General features: G+C 43.9%; 4 protein-coding genes and 1 pseudogene across 4 annotated transcripts; all 5 read left to right on the plus strand.

Moving 5' to 3' along the window:
- The first annotated feature begins 1556 nt into the window (after positions 1–1556).
- LOC120648752 (cysteine proteinase inhibitor 8-like) lies at positions 1557–2098 on the plus strand. The gene has a single exon (XM_039925426.1). It carries the CDS (start codon positions 1568–1570, stop codon positions 1955–1957), a length of 390 nt encoding a protein of 129 aa, XP_039781360.1. The 5' UTR covers positions 1557–1567; the 3' UTR covers positions 1958–2098.
- A 2504-nt stretch (positions 2099–4602) lies between these two features.
- Positions 4603–5037, plus strand: LOC120648075 (cysteine proteinase inhibitor 8-like). Its single transcript, XM_039924842.1, has one exon. The coding sequence runs from the start codon at positions 4603–4605 to the stop codon at positions 5035–5037; it is 435 nt and encodes a 144-aa protein (XP_039780776.1).
- Positions 5038–5979: 942 nt separating this feature from the next.
- LOC120648076 lies at positions 5980–7221 on the plus strand (annotated as a pseudogene).
- Positions 7222–8428: 1207 nt separating this feature from the next.
- Positions 8429–8968, plus strand: LOC120648753 (cysteine proteinase inhibitor 8-like). Its single transcript, XM_039925427.1, has one exon. It carries the CDS (start codon positions 8472–8474, stop codon positions 8901–8903), a length of 432 nt encoding a protein of 143 aa, XP_039781361.1. The 5' UTR covers positions 8429–8471; the 3' UTR covers positions 8904–8968.
- Positions 8969–12848: 3880 nt separating this feature from the next.
- On the plus strand, positions 12849–13694 carry LOC120651944 (cysteine proteinase inhibitor 8-like). Its single transcript, XM_039929587.1, has one exon. The coding sequence runs from the start codon at positions 12963–12965 to the stop codon at positions 13356–13358; it is 396 nt and encodes a 131-aa protein (XP_039785521.1). The 5' UTR covers positions 12849–12962; the 3' UTR covers positions 13359–13694.
- Positions 13695–14823: the final 1129 nt, after the last annotated feature.

Genomic DNA, 14823 nt, shown 5'->3' on the forward strand with positions numbered 1-14823 from the left:
CACCGCACCGCACCGCACCGGCACGTCACGAAATCCTTCTAAAGCCCAAACTTCCATTTCTCCTACTCGGTCATTAGTTACGACATTAACCCTTTGTTTTAATACTCTTTACTGCAAAACATCCTTCTCATCTCAGCACATCACGTCGCACCGGCACGTCACGAAATCCTTCTAAAGCCCAAACTTCCATTTCTCCTATTCGGTCATTAGTGACGACATTAACCCTCTATTTTAATACTCTTTACTGCAAAACATCCTTCTCATCTCAGCACATCACGTCGCACCGCACCGCACCGCACCGGCACCTGCACGTCACGTCCGGCCGCGCACGCGCACCGCCCGTCCGGCCGGCCGGCCGACAGCACCGCGCCTCGGCCCGGCCCGGCCCGGCCCGGCCCGGCCCGGCCCGGCGAGCGAGCGCGCGCGCGCGTGTGGTTCACCGTCCTCCTCTTACCGGCTTCACAAGTGGTGTACACGAAGTCCACCTTTTAAGTCGGTTGAGATCCTCCTCAATTCCCGGTACGGAATTAAGCATTGATTCCCTAGCATTAATAGTGGGCTTTAAATTCTTTTAATGCTTTAGAAGTAATGGGCCAAGCCCATTACTCCAACAGAAGCTATATACATGAAATTGAAAAATCTCTAACATAATGTTTTCTACTTCTCTGCAAGTTTCAGAGCTTGATTTGTTTGTCTCAAGTTGAAGTCCCTACTATGTAAATTTGTATTATCTGATAAATCCCTAATTGAATCTCCAAGGAAGAACTCGAACAAACTTAATGCCTCATGTTGAAAGGATCTGAATCCTAGTTTTGATAACCAAAGTTTAAAGCTCCAGGACTCTCTAATTCTCTTCTTGCCATTGCAAATTTGCACAATAGAGTTTGTCACGGGTCAATGACAAAAGTGGATCCCATGCGTCATTGACACACTGATTGCAAACAAGATATTGTAAATTCCTCTAGTGGCAAATAAGTAATTATCCTCTCAGATTGAGAGGTTAGGTTTACTTGTTTAGAACAACACAAATGTTGATACAGCTAGTTATCTCTTCTGGAATCTGGATGCACCCTTGAATGGTGTGTCTAGTTTTAGGATAGTCATAAATGGTAATAGTAACTGAAATTGATAAACAACTGCTAAAATTCTTCGTTGGAAAATAAACTATTAGTAGTATACAAAAAGCCAGCGCTAGCCATAACTAGTCACTTATAATGCTACCATACTGTTTTAGCATTAAACAATCAACTAATCAATTGAGTACTACTATCTTTCTCTCGCCAGTGAATTGAGTACTTATTAATAAACATATGTAGGACATATAATAAAATGATGGTAAAAGGATTATAATAAGCAGCTATTAAATAATACAGAGAGCATATATTTAGCAGGATTTAATCACTGCCAGAATTGTGCTGAGAAACATCTTCTTCAGTATTCGCCCTGCTGACATCCTGTGTCTACTTAAGATCCACTTTGGCCCCTCCTACTCTGCCAACACCAACACACTAAGTCATTGTGGAACCAACTCCCAAACCTCTCCAAGAAACGAAATAATTCCTTTACCATGAGGGCCATCAGCTCCTCCCTGCTCATCGCCGCCGCCGCCGTACTAATCGCGCTGTGCTCCGTCGCCCCCGCTGCAGCGGCGCATGAGGCGTCGGCGCCGGCGCCGTATATAACCGTCGGCGGGTGGAGGCCGATCAAGGACGTGAACGACCCCCACATCCAGGAGCTGGGCTCCTGGGCGGTGTCGGAGCACGTCAGGCAGGCCAACGACGGGCTCCGCTTCGGCGAGGTGGTGAGCGGCGACGAGCAGGTCGTGTCCGGGATGAACTACATGCTCATGATCGAGGCGACCAACGGCGCCGGGAAGATCGCGACGTACGGGGCGGCGGTGTACGAGCAGGAGTGGACCAAGACGCGGAAGCTGCTGGCGTTCGCGGTGGGCAATTGATCCCGGACGTACCAGCCCGTTCCTGGTTACATGGATTTTTAAGATCTATTAGGGTTAATAATCTTAATCAAGTAAGAGCTGCGATCACCTGCGGTGTATAGCAAATGAAGTGCTGTATTGCACATCTTGGGATTACAAGGTTCAATATAAAAGAGTCTCTGTTATTATGTCTTGGTCGGTTTTTCAAGTTTTGATCAGGCGTCTGCTGCTCTGCTCACGCAAGCGTCCGACGTCCGAAGAATTTTAGCAGAGTAACGTTGAAACTAAAAAGATTCGGCGTGAAGACCATGAGACGATTCACACGGAAATTTATTTACTCCCTGTCATCAGGTTAAAAATCTTATATAATTGTTTCGTCAATGTTCTCTATCCCTAAATATCTATCTATTCAGATATCATGCCCCTCGCGGCTCGGCAGCAGGGCATCCTCGACAAGTCCTTGACCCCCGCCGAATCGCCGGGCCGAGATAATGCGAAGATATTGTTCGAGTCAGAATCGAGATAGGCGCTGCCGCCGGCCATAACCAGGGGCTTAAATTGCCAGACATCCGTGAAGAAGATTTGAGATTTCGACCCCGTTCGTTAAATTCCAGCGTCCCGCTTCGAGCTTTCGTTCGACCCAAGACACAAGCTGAGAACCTCCCAAATTGAATAACCATGTCCGCCGCCAGAGCCCTCCTCCTCCTAGCTGCGATCCTGCTGGCCGCCGCCGCAGCGCCGGCAGCGGCGGCGACGAGCGCGCCCCGTTGCGGGTGGAGCCCCGTCGGGGACGTGAGCGACCCACACATTCAGGAGCTCGGCAGCTGGGCGGTGGCGGAGACGGCCTGCGGTTCTGCAAGGTGACGAGCGCGCAGGAGCAGGTCGTGGACGGGGTGAACTACAAGCTCTTCCTCGACGCGGCCGACACCAGCGGAGACGAAGCCGATTACGCCGCGGTCGTGTACGAGCAGGAGCGGACCAACACTCACGAACTCATGTCCTTCGCGCGCGCCGCGACGAAATGACGACCGGGTAGAGTGATTAAGCTGTTAGAAGATTTGGGCCTTGGGCCAAATAATGATTCCAATAAAACTTAAAGGCCCACTCATATATGCATGGTATGATTTGGAAAGAGAACAACTTATTCATTTAGGCTAAGGGAGAGCAGGTCTCCGGCACTGGCATCCTCTTGTGTCCCTGCACGGGCAGGGGACGTATCAGGTTTCTGGGCGCTTCTCGTTCCACTGCGTATGTCGAATAGTTTGTTGTTGCCACAAAATCCCATGAAACCTAGTTCATTATAGTTGTATGTGTTGTCCAAGAATATGGACATCATGAATTGAAGACAATTTTGCGCTCAGAAAATTAAGGTTTCTTGAGCTGACAGGGAAAATTACATTATTTGGATGCCAAAAAAAATTGATGTACTACAAGTTAAATTTTTGTTAGAAGTTATGTATGAAATTGAAAAATCTCTAATATTAATGTTTTCAACTTCTCTGCAAGTTTCAGAGCTTGATTTGTTTGTTTCGATTTGAAGTTCCTACTCTGTAAATTTGTATCATCTAATAAATCCCTAATTGAATCTCCAAAGGAAGAACTCGAACCAACTTAATGCCTCAAGTTGAAAAGATCTGAATCCTAGTTTTGATAACCAGAGTAAAGCTCCAGATCTCTAATTCTCTTCTTGCTATTGCAAATTTACACAATGGAGTTTGCCACCGTACCGGTCAGTGACAGAAGTTGGTCCCATGCGTCATTGGTTGCAAACAAGGTATTGTAAATTCCCTTAGTGGCAAATAAGTAATTATCCCCTCAAATTGAGAGGTTAGGTTTACTTGCTCCGAACAACACTAGTGTTGATGCAACGAGTTATATCTTTTGGATGAACACTTAAGGAAATATATCAGATGCAAACTAACTCCTTCATGCAAACCGTACAAACTTCAATTTGGGCCACCGGATCAACATTCAAAGGGGTCAGCAGGGGAGTGAGAGGGGTGATTTGCAAAAATGTGATTAGAGGCGGGTGGTTAATTATAAAATTATCCAATCCCCCCTGCACACCGCCTTGGATGTTGATCCAGTGGCCCAGATTGAAGTTTGCACGAATAGGTTGGTTTGCACCTGATATGTTCCCACACTTGAATGGTGTGCCTATTTTTATGATTGTCATAAATGGTAGTAGCAACTAGCAACTGAAATTGGTAAACAAGTGATAAAATTGTTCGTGGAAAATCAATAATTATAGATGACAAAAAACCAGCCACATGTAGAGCTAGCCATACCTTGCTAGTTACGTATAATGCTAACGAACTGTTTTAGCAACCAACAATCAACGAATTAATTTACTACTATTTTTGTTTTTGCTAGTGAATTGAGAACTTAGTACAGTAATACATATATCCCGTACCCAGCGCATATAATAAAAATGATGGTAAAGGATTGTAATAAGCACCTATTAAATAGCGCATAAAGAATCTCTTTATCAGGATATAAAGACTGCCATAATTGTGCTGAGAAACGCATCCCTGAGTATCCGCCCTGGTGACATCCTGTGTCTATTTAAGCACCACTTTGCCCCCTCCTACCCTGCCAACACCAACACAAGTCATTGTGGAAAACCAACTCCCAAACCTCTCCAAGAAACAAGGTATTCCTCGACCATGAGGGCCATCACCTCCTTCCTGCTCATCGCCGTTGCCGCAATCGCGTTGTGCTCCGTCGCCCCCACTGCAGCGGCGCGCGCGCCGCACATAATCGTCGGCGGGTGGAGGCTGATCAAGGACGTGAAGGACCCCCACATCCAGGAGCTGGGCGGGTGGAGCCCCGCCAGCGCCAGGGACGTGAGCGACCCACACATCCAGGAGCTCGGCAGCTGGGCGGTGGCGGAGCACACCAAGCAGGCGAACGATGGCCTGCGGTTCGGCAAGGTGATAAACGCCCAGGAGCAGCAGATCGTGGATGGGGTGAACTACAAGCTCCTCCTCGACGCGGCCGACGCCAGTGGGAATGTGGCCAACTACGGGGCGGTCGTGCACGAGCAGGAGCGGACAAACACCCGCGAGCTCATGGCCTTCGCGCGCGTGCCGGCGAAATGACCACCGGGTAGAGTTATGTACTCTTGCAGATTTGCTCCTGTCGTGGGCTAGTTGCCCCTTGCACGTGTGAACAGTTTTCAACAAGATATCTTGGAAACTTTTGTCATAAAAATAGCAGTTTCTGATGTGACATTGCAAATGCTGAAACACACTCCTATTCCCTAGATGCTGCATTTTCTGAGCTACATATATGTAAACCCGGCAGATAGAATGATAATACGTGGTGTGGTGGTAATCTCTTTCTTTTTATAAATGAAAGAGCTGCCGATGATATTGAAAAAAATTCAAATCGAGTCACACTACAACCAAACACTAGCCGGGTTGGTTCTCCCTTTCCGATCACAAACAACAAAATAATGAAATAAAGGATGCCTTGGTCTCTTGGACATCAACATGTGTCTTCCTTCACTTAAGCTCTGTCATAAATCAAATGCTATGCTTTTATATTAATATCAGAAACAACGTTATTGTACAACTTATATTCTACGTACTACACCTAGCAGTCAAATTATCGACCAAACTAAACGAAAATTACTTAACTGAATTACCATATCGCTGAATCAAGTTCAGTAAAAATGATTCAGTAATCACAATGCGGAAATTCTTGCTAAAAAATTGTTCAATAATTAGTCTGAAGTACGTACATCTATGTTGTAGAATAGCCCATGGCTAATTTCAAATAAATACACTATGAAAGCATATTTTATAGTTGATTTGCTTAAACTAATTATGTTGAAAATGCACGTACTTTTCCTAAAAGTTTGACACTCACTCACACCCCTATGAATACACGTACGCAAACCCTATCCCTATGACCATCTTCGAAGACTGAGCCGGCAAATTCTCGAGATTGACGAAGTCACCACAGGCGCCTCGCTGTCGACGGGAACGTCGCCTACCACTGAATACACAACGCCATTAAATCTCAGAATATTTGCTCCCATGGAGAGTCGAACCCAGGACGTCAGGTGCTACCCAGGGTTTTGTAACCACTAGGCTACAGGCCATTTCGCTCCTTCTATCCATATTAGCTAATGGGTGGAAAATAATTTCATATGTATAAGATTGTATCTTTCAAGATCGACTAGAAAACTGAGACCGGAAACATCACCTTCTCTTATGCACCATCTTACATCCTACGCACTTTGGCCACAAATAAATGTCATTCTCGGACATTGATCGATACGGCAATCAAAACACAACATTAAACTAGTCATTTTGTTACAAATATTTGTTAAACATACTTCAATAGAGGTCCACTTTCATATTAAAAAAGAGTTTTAATAAAAATCTACTCGTATTATATATATTCAAATACCCACACTAAACACATAAAAGGTGTTAAATTTCTGAAAATGTTAACTTAAGATAGCTCTAAAACATCACTTTTGACTGGAAGGGACTAACATTATAACCTGAACAAGGCATCCAAATCGAACGTAGTTGTAGAAGTTTCGACGTATAGTAACTTTATGCAGATCCAGAAATTTCGATCCGGATTGTAAGTGCAGAGAAAATGGATCAAGGCAGATATTGGAGGCAGCAGGCAGGGAACTTGGGCGAGAAGTCAGCGGTCAGCGCTGTATCCGCAACAAATCCAATCCCCGCCGTATCGCCGGATAGAGACGATATATAGGAAGATAGATATGAGAAGATGCACGACAGCAGGAGGCAGGGGCTCTTCTGATCCCGCCACGCCATCCACGGCGATTTCGGCTCGTCGCCTCGATAAATTCCAGCGCCCCTGCTTCGATCCGATACCTCCCAAAGTCACAAACTCACAGCCAAAACCACCCAAACCAGGTCCGCGAGAGCTCGCCGCCTGGCCACGCTGGGGGCGCGCTTGCGGCCGTTCTGCGGCGGGTGGGGCCCGATCAAGGACGTGAGCGACCCGCACATCCAGGAGCTCGGCGGCTGGGCGGTGGCGGAGCACGCCAGGCGGGCTAAGGACGGGCTGCGGTTCGGCGAAGTCACCGGCGGCGAGCAGCAGCTGGTGTCCGGGATGAACTACAAGCTCGTCCTCAAGCGGCGTACGGGGCGGTCGTGTACGAGCAGCGGTGGACCAACACCCGCGAGCTCAAGTCCTTTGCGCCGGCGAGGTGACCAGGAACGCGAATGGCGGCGGCGGCCATTTTCTTGGAGTCCCTTATGTAACGATTGTGTTACGGTAACTATGTGATGCAGTTACGGGGACATCCAAGCTTGCAGATGTGCTCTTGTAGTCTTGTCGTGGCGTGGGTCGAGACTCGAAACTTCAATAAGCCACACCTTAGAATCGTTGCTACACCGATCTTCATTTGCTGTATCCTAGTTTGTGCTGCAAAATATATATAGTCCAGCGCCTCTTCAACTCTTCAGCACTTTTTATTTTTTGAGGGGTAATCACCGGGGGATGCAAAGTTCCCACCTGAATGCATTGATCTATATAAGCTGGCTCGGCCGATCTAGGGTTCGGCCAATCCACCACTGACTCTGTTTGCACCGGCCTTTGGCTGGGTGACTGCTAGGTGGGTCCTCATGACAGTTCTCCGGTGCATGGGTTGGATTAAAGCGGTTGTGATCATTTTGTGGGCCCATGGATCCACGTGATGCCGAACGACGCTCTCTGATTAGTCGACACCTTTTGCCTTAGACGGGGAGTGTGTTTCCTTGTTCTTGAGGTGTGTTTTCTCTCTTAATTGATCTGCATACAAATATTTATCAATACTTGTGGGAATAATTTGTAATAACCCGCTACCACTAGGTTGATGTTAATCTTTTATGTATTTATGTAGGAATTAACAGCCTAAATTTAGTGCTTAAGGACCGTCAACAACAATAAAATTGGGCCCCATGCGTCATTGACACACTGATTGCAAACAAGGTATTGTAAATTACTCTAGTGGCAAATAAGTAAATTATCCCCTCAAATTGAAAGATTAGGTTTACTTGCTCTTAACAACACTAATGTGTCTAGTTTTAGGATTGTCGTAAATGGTAATAGCAACTAATATTGATAAACAAGTGCTAAAATTGTTTGTGGAAAATCAACAATTATAGTTGTTTATTACAAAAAGCCAGCCACATGTAGTTTCTTATAATGCTACCGAACTGTTTTAGCAACCAACAATCAACGAATTAATTTACTACTATTTTTCTTTTTGCTAGTGAATTGGTTACTTAGTAATACATATATTTCGTACCCAGCGCATATAATAAAATGATGGTAAAGGATTACAATAAGCAGCTATTAAATGGCGCATAAAGAATCTCTTTATCAGGATATAAAGACTGCCATAATTGTGCAGAGAAACGCATCCTTGAGTATCGGCCCTGGTGACATCCTGTGTCTACTTAAGGACCACTTTGCTCCCTCCTACCCTGCCAACACCAACACAAGTCATTGTGGAAAACCAACTCCCAAACCTCTCCAAGAAACGAGGTATTCCTCAACCATGAGGGCAATCAGATCCTCCCTGCTCATTGGCGCGGCAGTAATAATCGCGCTGTGCTCCGTCGCCCCTGCTGCAGCGGCGCGCGCGGCGCACATAATCGTCGGCGGGTGGAGGCCGATCAAGGACGTGAAGGACCCCCACATCCAGGAGCTAGGCGGGTGGAGCCCCGCCAAGGACGTGAGCGACCCACACATCCAGGAGCTCGGCAGCTGGGCGGTGGCGGAGCACACCAGGCAGGCGAACGATGGCCTGCGGTTCGGCAAGGTGATAAGCGCCCAGGAGCAACAGATCGTGGATGGGGTGAACTACAAGCTCTTCCTCGACGCGGCCGACGCCAGCGGGGACGTGGCCAACTATGGGGCGCTCGTGCACGAGCAGGAGCGGACAAACACCCGCGAGCTCACGGCCTTCGCGCGCGCGCCGGCGAAATGACGACCGGGTAGAGTGATGTACTCTTGCAGATCTGCTCCTGTCTGTCGTTGGCTAGTTGCCCCTCGCACGTGTGAACAGTTTTCAACAAAATATATTGGAAAATTAATTTCTGTCATAAAAATAGCAGTTTCTGCTGTGACATTGCAAACGCTGAAACGCACTCCTATTCCCTAGATTCTGCATTTTCTAAGCTATACATAAGCCAAGCAGGTAGAATGATAATACGCAGTGTGGTGGTAATCTCTTTCTTTATTTTTTATAAATAAACCGAGTAGAATAGCTACTGATTATATTTTAAAAAAACAAATCGAGCCACACTACAACCAAACACTAGCCGGTTGGGTTGGTTCTCCCTTTCCGATCACAAAAAACAAAATAATGAAATAAATGATGTCTCGGTCTCTTGGACATCAACATGTGTCTTCGTTTGCTTAAGCTCTGTCATAAATCAAATGCTATGATTTTATATTAATATCAGCAACAGTGTTCTTCTACAATTTAGATTCTACGTACTACACATAGCAGTCAAATTATCAACCAGACTAAACGAAAATTACTTAACCGAATCACCATATTGCTTTTCTGTAAAAATGAGTCAGTAATAAACTTGCGATAGTTATTGCTAAAAATTGTTCAATAATTAGTTAGAAATAACTACATCTGTGGTATAGAATAGCACATGGCTAATTCCAAATAAATACACTATCACAACATATATTTTATGGTGGATTCGATGAAACTAATTATGTTGAAAATGCTGGTATTTTCCTAAAATTTTGATCAAATTAATAAAAATTTTAATAGACAAAGCATGACTACATTTCGAGGCTAATCTAATTATATAAAAATTTTAATAGCAAGCCTCAAGTTTGAAATTATTGACTGAGGACATCCTCGAAGCATTACTTATTTATGTCTAACAAAGTAATGAGAGTGTCATGTTATGAACTTGAGTTTATTCTTTCTATTTCTTCTATCCATATTAGCTAATGGGTGGAAACAACTTCATATGTAAAAGATTGTATCTTTCAAGATCGATTAGAAAACTGAGACCGAAAACATCACCTTCTCTTATGCATCATCTTCTCCTATAGGCCAAATCCATACATATGAAGTATATTCTACTCACTTTGGCCACAAATAAATGCCAATTTCAGACATCGATCGATATTATTGTGATCAAAACACAACATTAAATTAGTCATTTTGTTACAAATATTTGTTAAACATACTCCAATAGAGGTCCACTTTTTATATTAAAAAAGTTTTAACAAAAATCTACTCGTATTATATTCAAATACCCACAATAAACACATAAAAGGTGTTAACTTAAGATAGCTCTAAAACATTACTTTTGACTGGAAGGGACTATAACATTATAACCTGAACAATGCATCCAAATCCAACTAGTAAAAGTTTCGACGTAATAGTAAAAGAGTAAATTGCACCCACCATACAACATCTTGGCAGGTGGGTGCAAATTGGTCCAATAACTTGTAAAGTGCTCAATTTAGTACAATAACTTGACATGTGGGTGCAGATTGATCTAATAACTTGAAAAATGCTTAATTTAGTACAATAATTTGGTAAATTGGTGCATTCACAGTCCAAACATTACACGACAATGTATTTGTTGACATCAGGTCACAATAAAGAATATATTCACATCGGAATGTATTATTTGACCATAGATTTTCGTAACGTAATGGACGCCAATTATTTTATTGTCGGAATAAATTAATTATAGTTTTATTAAAAATAATATATTTTTAACCACAATTACGACAGCAACATATTAAGCAAAGTAGATGAACGTTAATAATTCTTAAATTTTATAAATGGAAATTATTGATGGTGACTCGGTTGTTGTTTTTCAACTATGTACAAATTAAATAGTTTTAAGCAAAATTAAATCACTATACAAAAATAATTAATGTAAAGACATAACATTAATTTTTAAATACCGAGGGTTCTTATCTTGGCCAAATACATTGCCATACAGACGCAACACAAAAATCAATGGTCAAATAATACTTAATAATTAGTCCTAATGTGAATATACTCTTTATTAAGACCTTGCGTTAGTTACATTATTGTATAATAATGTTGGGACTGTGAATGCACCTATTTACCAAGTTATCACATTAAATTGGGTATTTTACAAGTTGCTACGGGGACACCCAAGCTTGCAGATGTGTTCTTGTAGTCTTGCCGTGGGTCGAGACTCGAAACTTCAATAAGCCACCTTGGCATATTGTGGTTTCAAGCATGCCACTACTTTCATTGCCTTCTTTTCTAAATGATTTTTTTGCCCCTTCATTTGGTCATTCATGGTGTTCATAAGCCCTGATTCTACTTTCTAGTTTGGCACAGCTACAAGTTATTTAAGTTTGAACAATCGTCGAAGAAAAAATACACTTGTCATATAGACCCTCGGAAAGTAAAAACATCATCAAGCTTCCTAGATTCATACTCACAAATATTCTTTTATTCACACTGAGCTAAATTTGCTTTATTATAGTATATAAAAGACTTTGTTACAACTAGCTAAATAATAAGTTTTATCAATTTAATTGGGATGTCACTGTATTTTGATAGTACAAGGACCTAAGTTACACCCAGAGCTAGGTTTATTTGAATTTCTTTTATTATGTTAATGTATTGTTTCTCGAAATGCAATACATGCACATACACTTATACTCTCTCCGTACTGTAAAGGAAGTCATTTTGGATATCAACATGGTCTCCAAAAACAACTTTGATCACTAACTTTTTACTATAAAAAATTATAAAATATAGTCAACATATATTTTTATAAAACTACATTTCAAGATGAATCTATTATATCACTTTTATACTTTCAAACTCAACTCAAAAAAATTTATTTAAAATTTAAAATGTTTAATTTAAGACAAACTCAAAACGACTTCATTTACCATATGGAGGGAGTATACACGTACATATACTCACTCTTTTTGTTTTGTTGATTCTGGCATCAACTTGTATCCTACGAGAGTAGCCTTTGGTAAAGCTAATCAACATCGTTCAGCTTAAAAGTTCGTAGAAGTGCCCTCTGTTTAATTTTGTAACTGAATCGATCTACGTCACTACGTGCTTCATCCGTGCGTTTTTTACATTTGTGACTTCGTGGTGAGGCAACGCAGCCATCATCGGTGGACCGACCGGGGACGGTGGGCAGCGCCGCGCACCCTGATTTCCGCGTCCGACGGCGAGAGCATGCGGCGCGAGCACGACAGGCGTCACGGGAATCCGTCCCCGTCCCCGTCGCCTCGTCACCAGGTTAAATAAACCGATCGGTCCGGTCAAATCAGCGAGGTTCGGTAGCGGTTTACCAGACCAGTTTGACTGAAAATAGGTAGAAACCAATCAAATTCAAAATCACATGTTCAATCGGTTCCGACTGGCTTACCTGTCGGTTTGACTGATTTACCGGTCGGTTTAACTGGTAACCGGCCAAATTCAAATTTTTTTCTTTTTTATTTAAATTCAAATGCCCGCAAAGTATACTAAATAAATATTTGTGTAATATATTTTAGTCTAAATGAACCCTCCAACCCTCTCTTGTACTACTTTTACATTGTATTTGTATACTTTATATGCACGCTTTTTTTAAATCCCCGCAAACTATACTAAATGAACGAATTTTTTAGAAAATTTGACACCATTAGATTCGTCGCACCTTGAAGTATTTTTTAAAACTTTTTGAAAATTTTTCATTTTTTTAATTTAAATTTGAATTTTAAATTTGGGCTGGTTTGGTACCGGTCCAAACCGGGACCGGGCCGGACCGGTTTGACCGGTTACGGTTCCCACCGTTCGGGGAACCCTGCTCGTCACACGGTTTCAGAAAAGAAATAATCATATTTTTTTCTTACCGAAAAGGAAAAGCAGAGGCTCGGTTTAAATGCCGTGCCCTCCAACCGTCTTCGACGCCAAGCAAAGCAGTCACGTCTCCCAGATCTCCCCACCACCAGCGTCGCACGACAATCCCCCCCTCTTCCTTCTCGACCCAATCCCAAGCTCCCACCCGATCCGGCCATGGCGAGACCCCTCCTCCTCTTTCTCCTCCTCGCCGCCCTCGCCGCCTCCGCCGCCGTCCCTGCCCGCGCGACGCTGGGCGGGGTCGGCCGCGGCACCGGCCCGCGGGTGGGCGGGTGGAGCGCGATCCCGGACGTGAGCGACCCGCACATCCAGGAGCTGGGCGGGTGGGCGCTGGGGCAGGCGAAGCAGGCGCGGCTGGCCGGCGAAGGGCTGCAGTTCCGCCGCGTGGTGCGCGGGGAGCAGCAGGTGGTGTCCGGGATGAACTACCGCCTCTACATCGACGCTGCGGACGCCGCGGGGCGGAGCGCACCCTACGTCGCCGTCGTGTACGAGCAGAGCTGGACCAGCACCCGCCAGCTCACCTCCTTCAACAAGGCGCCCCGCGCCCACTGAATCATCTGTCCATGCCTTGATCCACCCCGGCGGCCCGGTTCGGCGGTCGGCGACGACGGCGTCTCCTCTCCTCCATGTTTAATTAGTAATTACTTCTAGTGAACATTACTGCTCCTAGTATATGCTGCCAGTGAATGAGTACTGCGTTTTACTACTAGTTGCTGTTGTGGGGTTAATCTGCGACCCAGCCATGTGGATGAAGATGCGCGTAATCGATCGAGGCTATGTGCTAGAAGTAGAACTACTGCTGGAATGTACTCCTATAATGATGTAATCAAGGGTTTGTGCCTGTGTTGGCTCTTGTGTTAATGGAGTTACTGTCGTATTGATGTCGTTCGTCTGTAGCTGGAGATAGGGGCTTCATCTTCTGATTTTTTTTTTCAAATAATTCATCTTCTGATTTTTTTTTCAAATAATTCATCTTCTGATCTTCTCTCTAGGAGTATGAAGCCGCGTGAAGCTTCATCTTCTCATTCGATCTGTCTTTTGGCGCTTGCGCTGCGATCATTGAGCGAGTCCGTGCAGTGGGGCCACAGTAGCCCACGGATCGAGTAGGCGCGGCGCAGGCTTGATTTGCGATCAGCCGCTGGTTGCTTGCGGTCTTTGCCCCTGTTTGGTTCTCCCTAACGCAACTTTGAATCTTGGATGCATGGAATACTACACGAAGTTTATTTGCAAAAAATTTTCACGAATAGATGCAACTTTGTGCGAGCTAATGACAATAATTAATTCATGATTGGCTACAGTAATACTATAATAACTATCTTCTAATCGTGCGGTCAAATGACTTATTAGATTCGTCTCGCGAAGTAGCGCAGGATTCTGAAGATAATTTTGTAATTAGATTTTATTAATACTCATAATTAATAGTCAAAGTAGCACTATTCATCAGCACAAACCAAACCAAACAGAACCTTTGTCGTCTGGTGGACAGATGTGATCCATCAAGTCGTTAAACTCTGAGCAGCTATACGCCCAGGCCCAGACACAGGCCGGAGTAGGGGTGATAAAGAGCCCCAAATTTTGAACTATAAAATTTAAGAGTCGGGTTCTAAAAGAGCTGAGTTCTAATTTTATACAATTTTGAGTTAAAAAATTTAAGAGTTTTTTATGGGCTGTGAAGATGCCACTAAAGTCATGGCCCATTACCTAAGGATTGGATTTAAAGTTGAACCTATCGTGTGCATTTTTTTTCAAACACGAACAACCGTAGATGTTTACAAATATACACACTCATTTATAAGGATACACACACACAATTCTATTTATACCGGTAATGCCCAGCAAGCACCAAGGTATGTTACATAGGATTCGAAGACCGGCCCTCCTTTAATTGAGGTTGGCATCTAAGTAAGCCGGGCTACCCTTCCTCCTCATGTATAGGTATCTCACCCTCTTAATGGTTTGGGTTGAAATGAGTTTTGTGGATTGTGTTTTAAGATGGATTATGTTTAGGTGGGTTGAA

Source organism: Panicum virgatum, chromosome 9K (assembly GCF_016808335.1).
Source record: "Panicum virgatum strain AP13 chromosome 9K, P.virgatum_v5, whole genome shotgun sequence".
Taxonomy (NCBI): domain Eukaryota; kingdom Viridiplantae; phylum Streptophyta; class Magnoliopsida; order Poales; family Poaceae; genus Panicum; species Panicum virgatum.

Excerpts from the sequence above, each read along its gene's own strand:
- LOC120648752 (XM_039925426.1), top strand. The coding sequence starts at position 1,568 with ATGAGGGCCATCAGCTCCTCCCTGCTCATCGCCGCCGCCGCCGTACTA.
- LOC120648075 (XM_039924842.1), top strand. The coding sequence starts at position 4,603 with ATGAGGGCCATCACCTCCTTCCTGCTCATCGCCGTTGCCGCAATCGCG.
- LOC120648753 (XM_039925427.1), top strand. The coding sequence starts at position 8,472 with ATGAGGGCAATCAGATCCTCCCTGCTCATTGGCGCGGCAGTAATAATC.
- LOC120651944 (XM_039929587.1), top strand. The coding sequence starts at position 12,963 with ATGGCGAGACCCCTCCTCCTCTTTCTCCTCCTCGCCGCCCTCGCCGCC.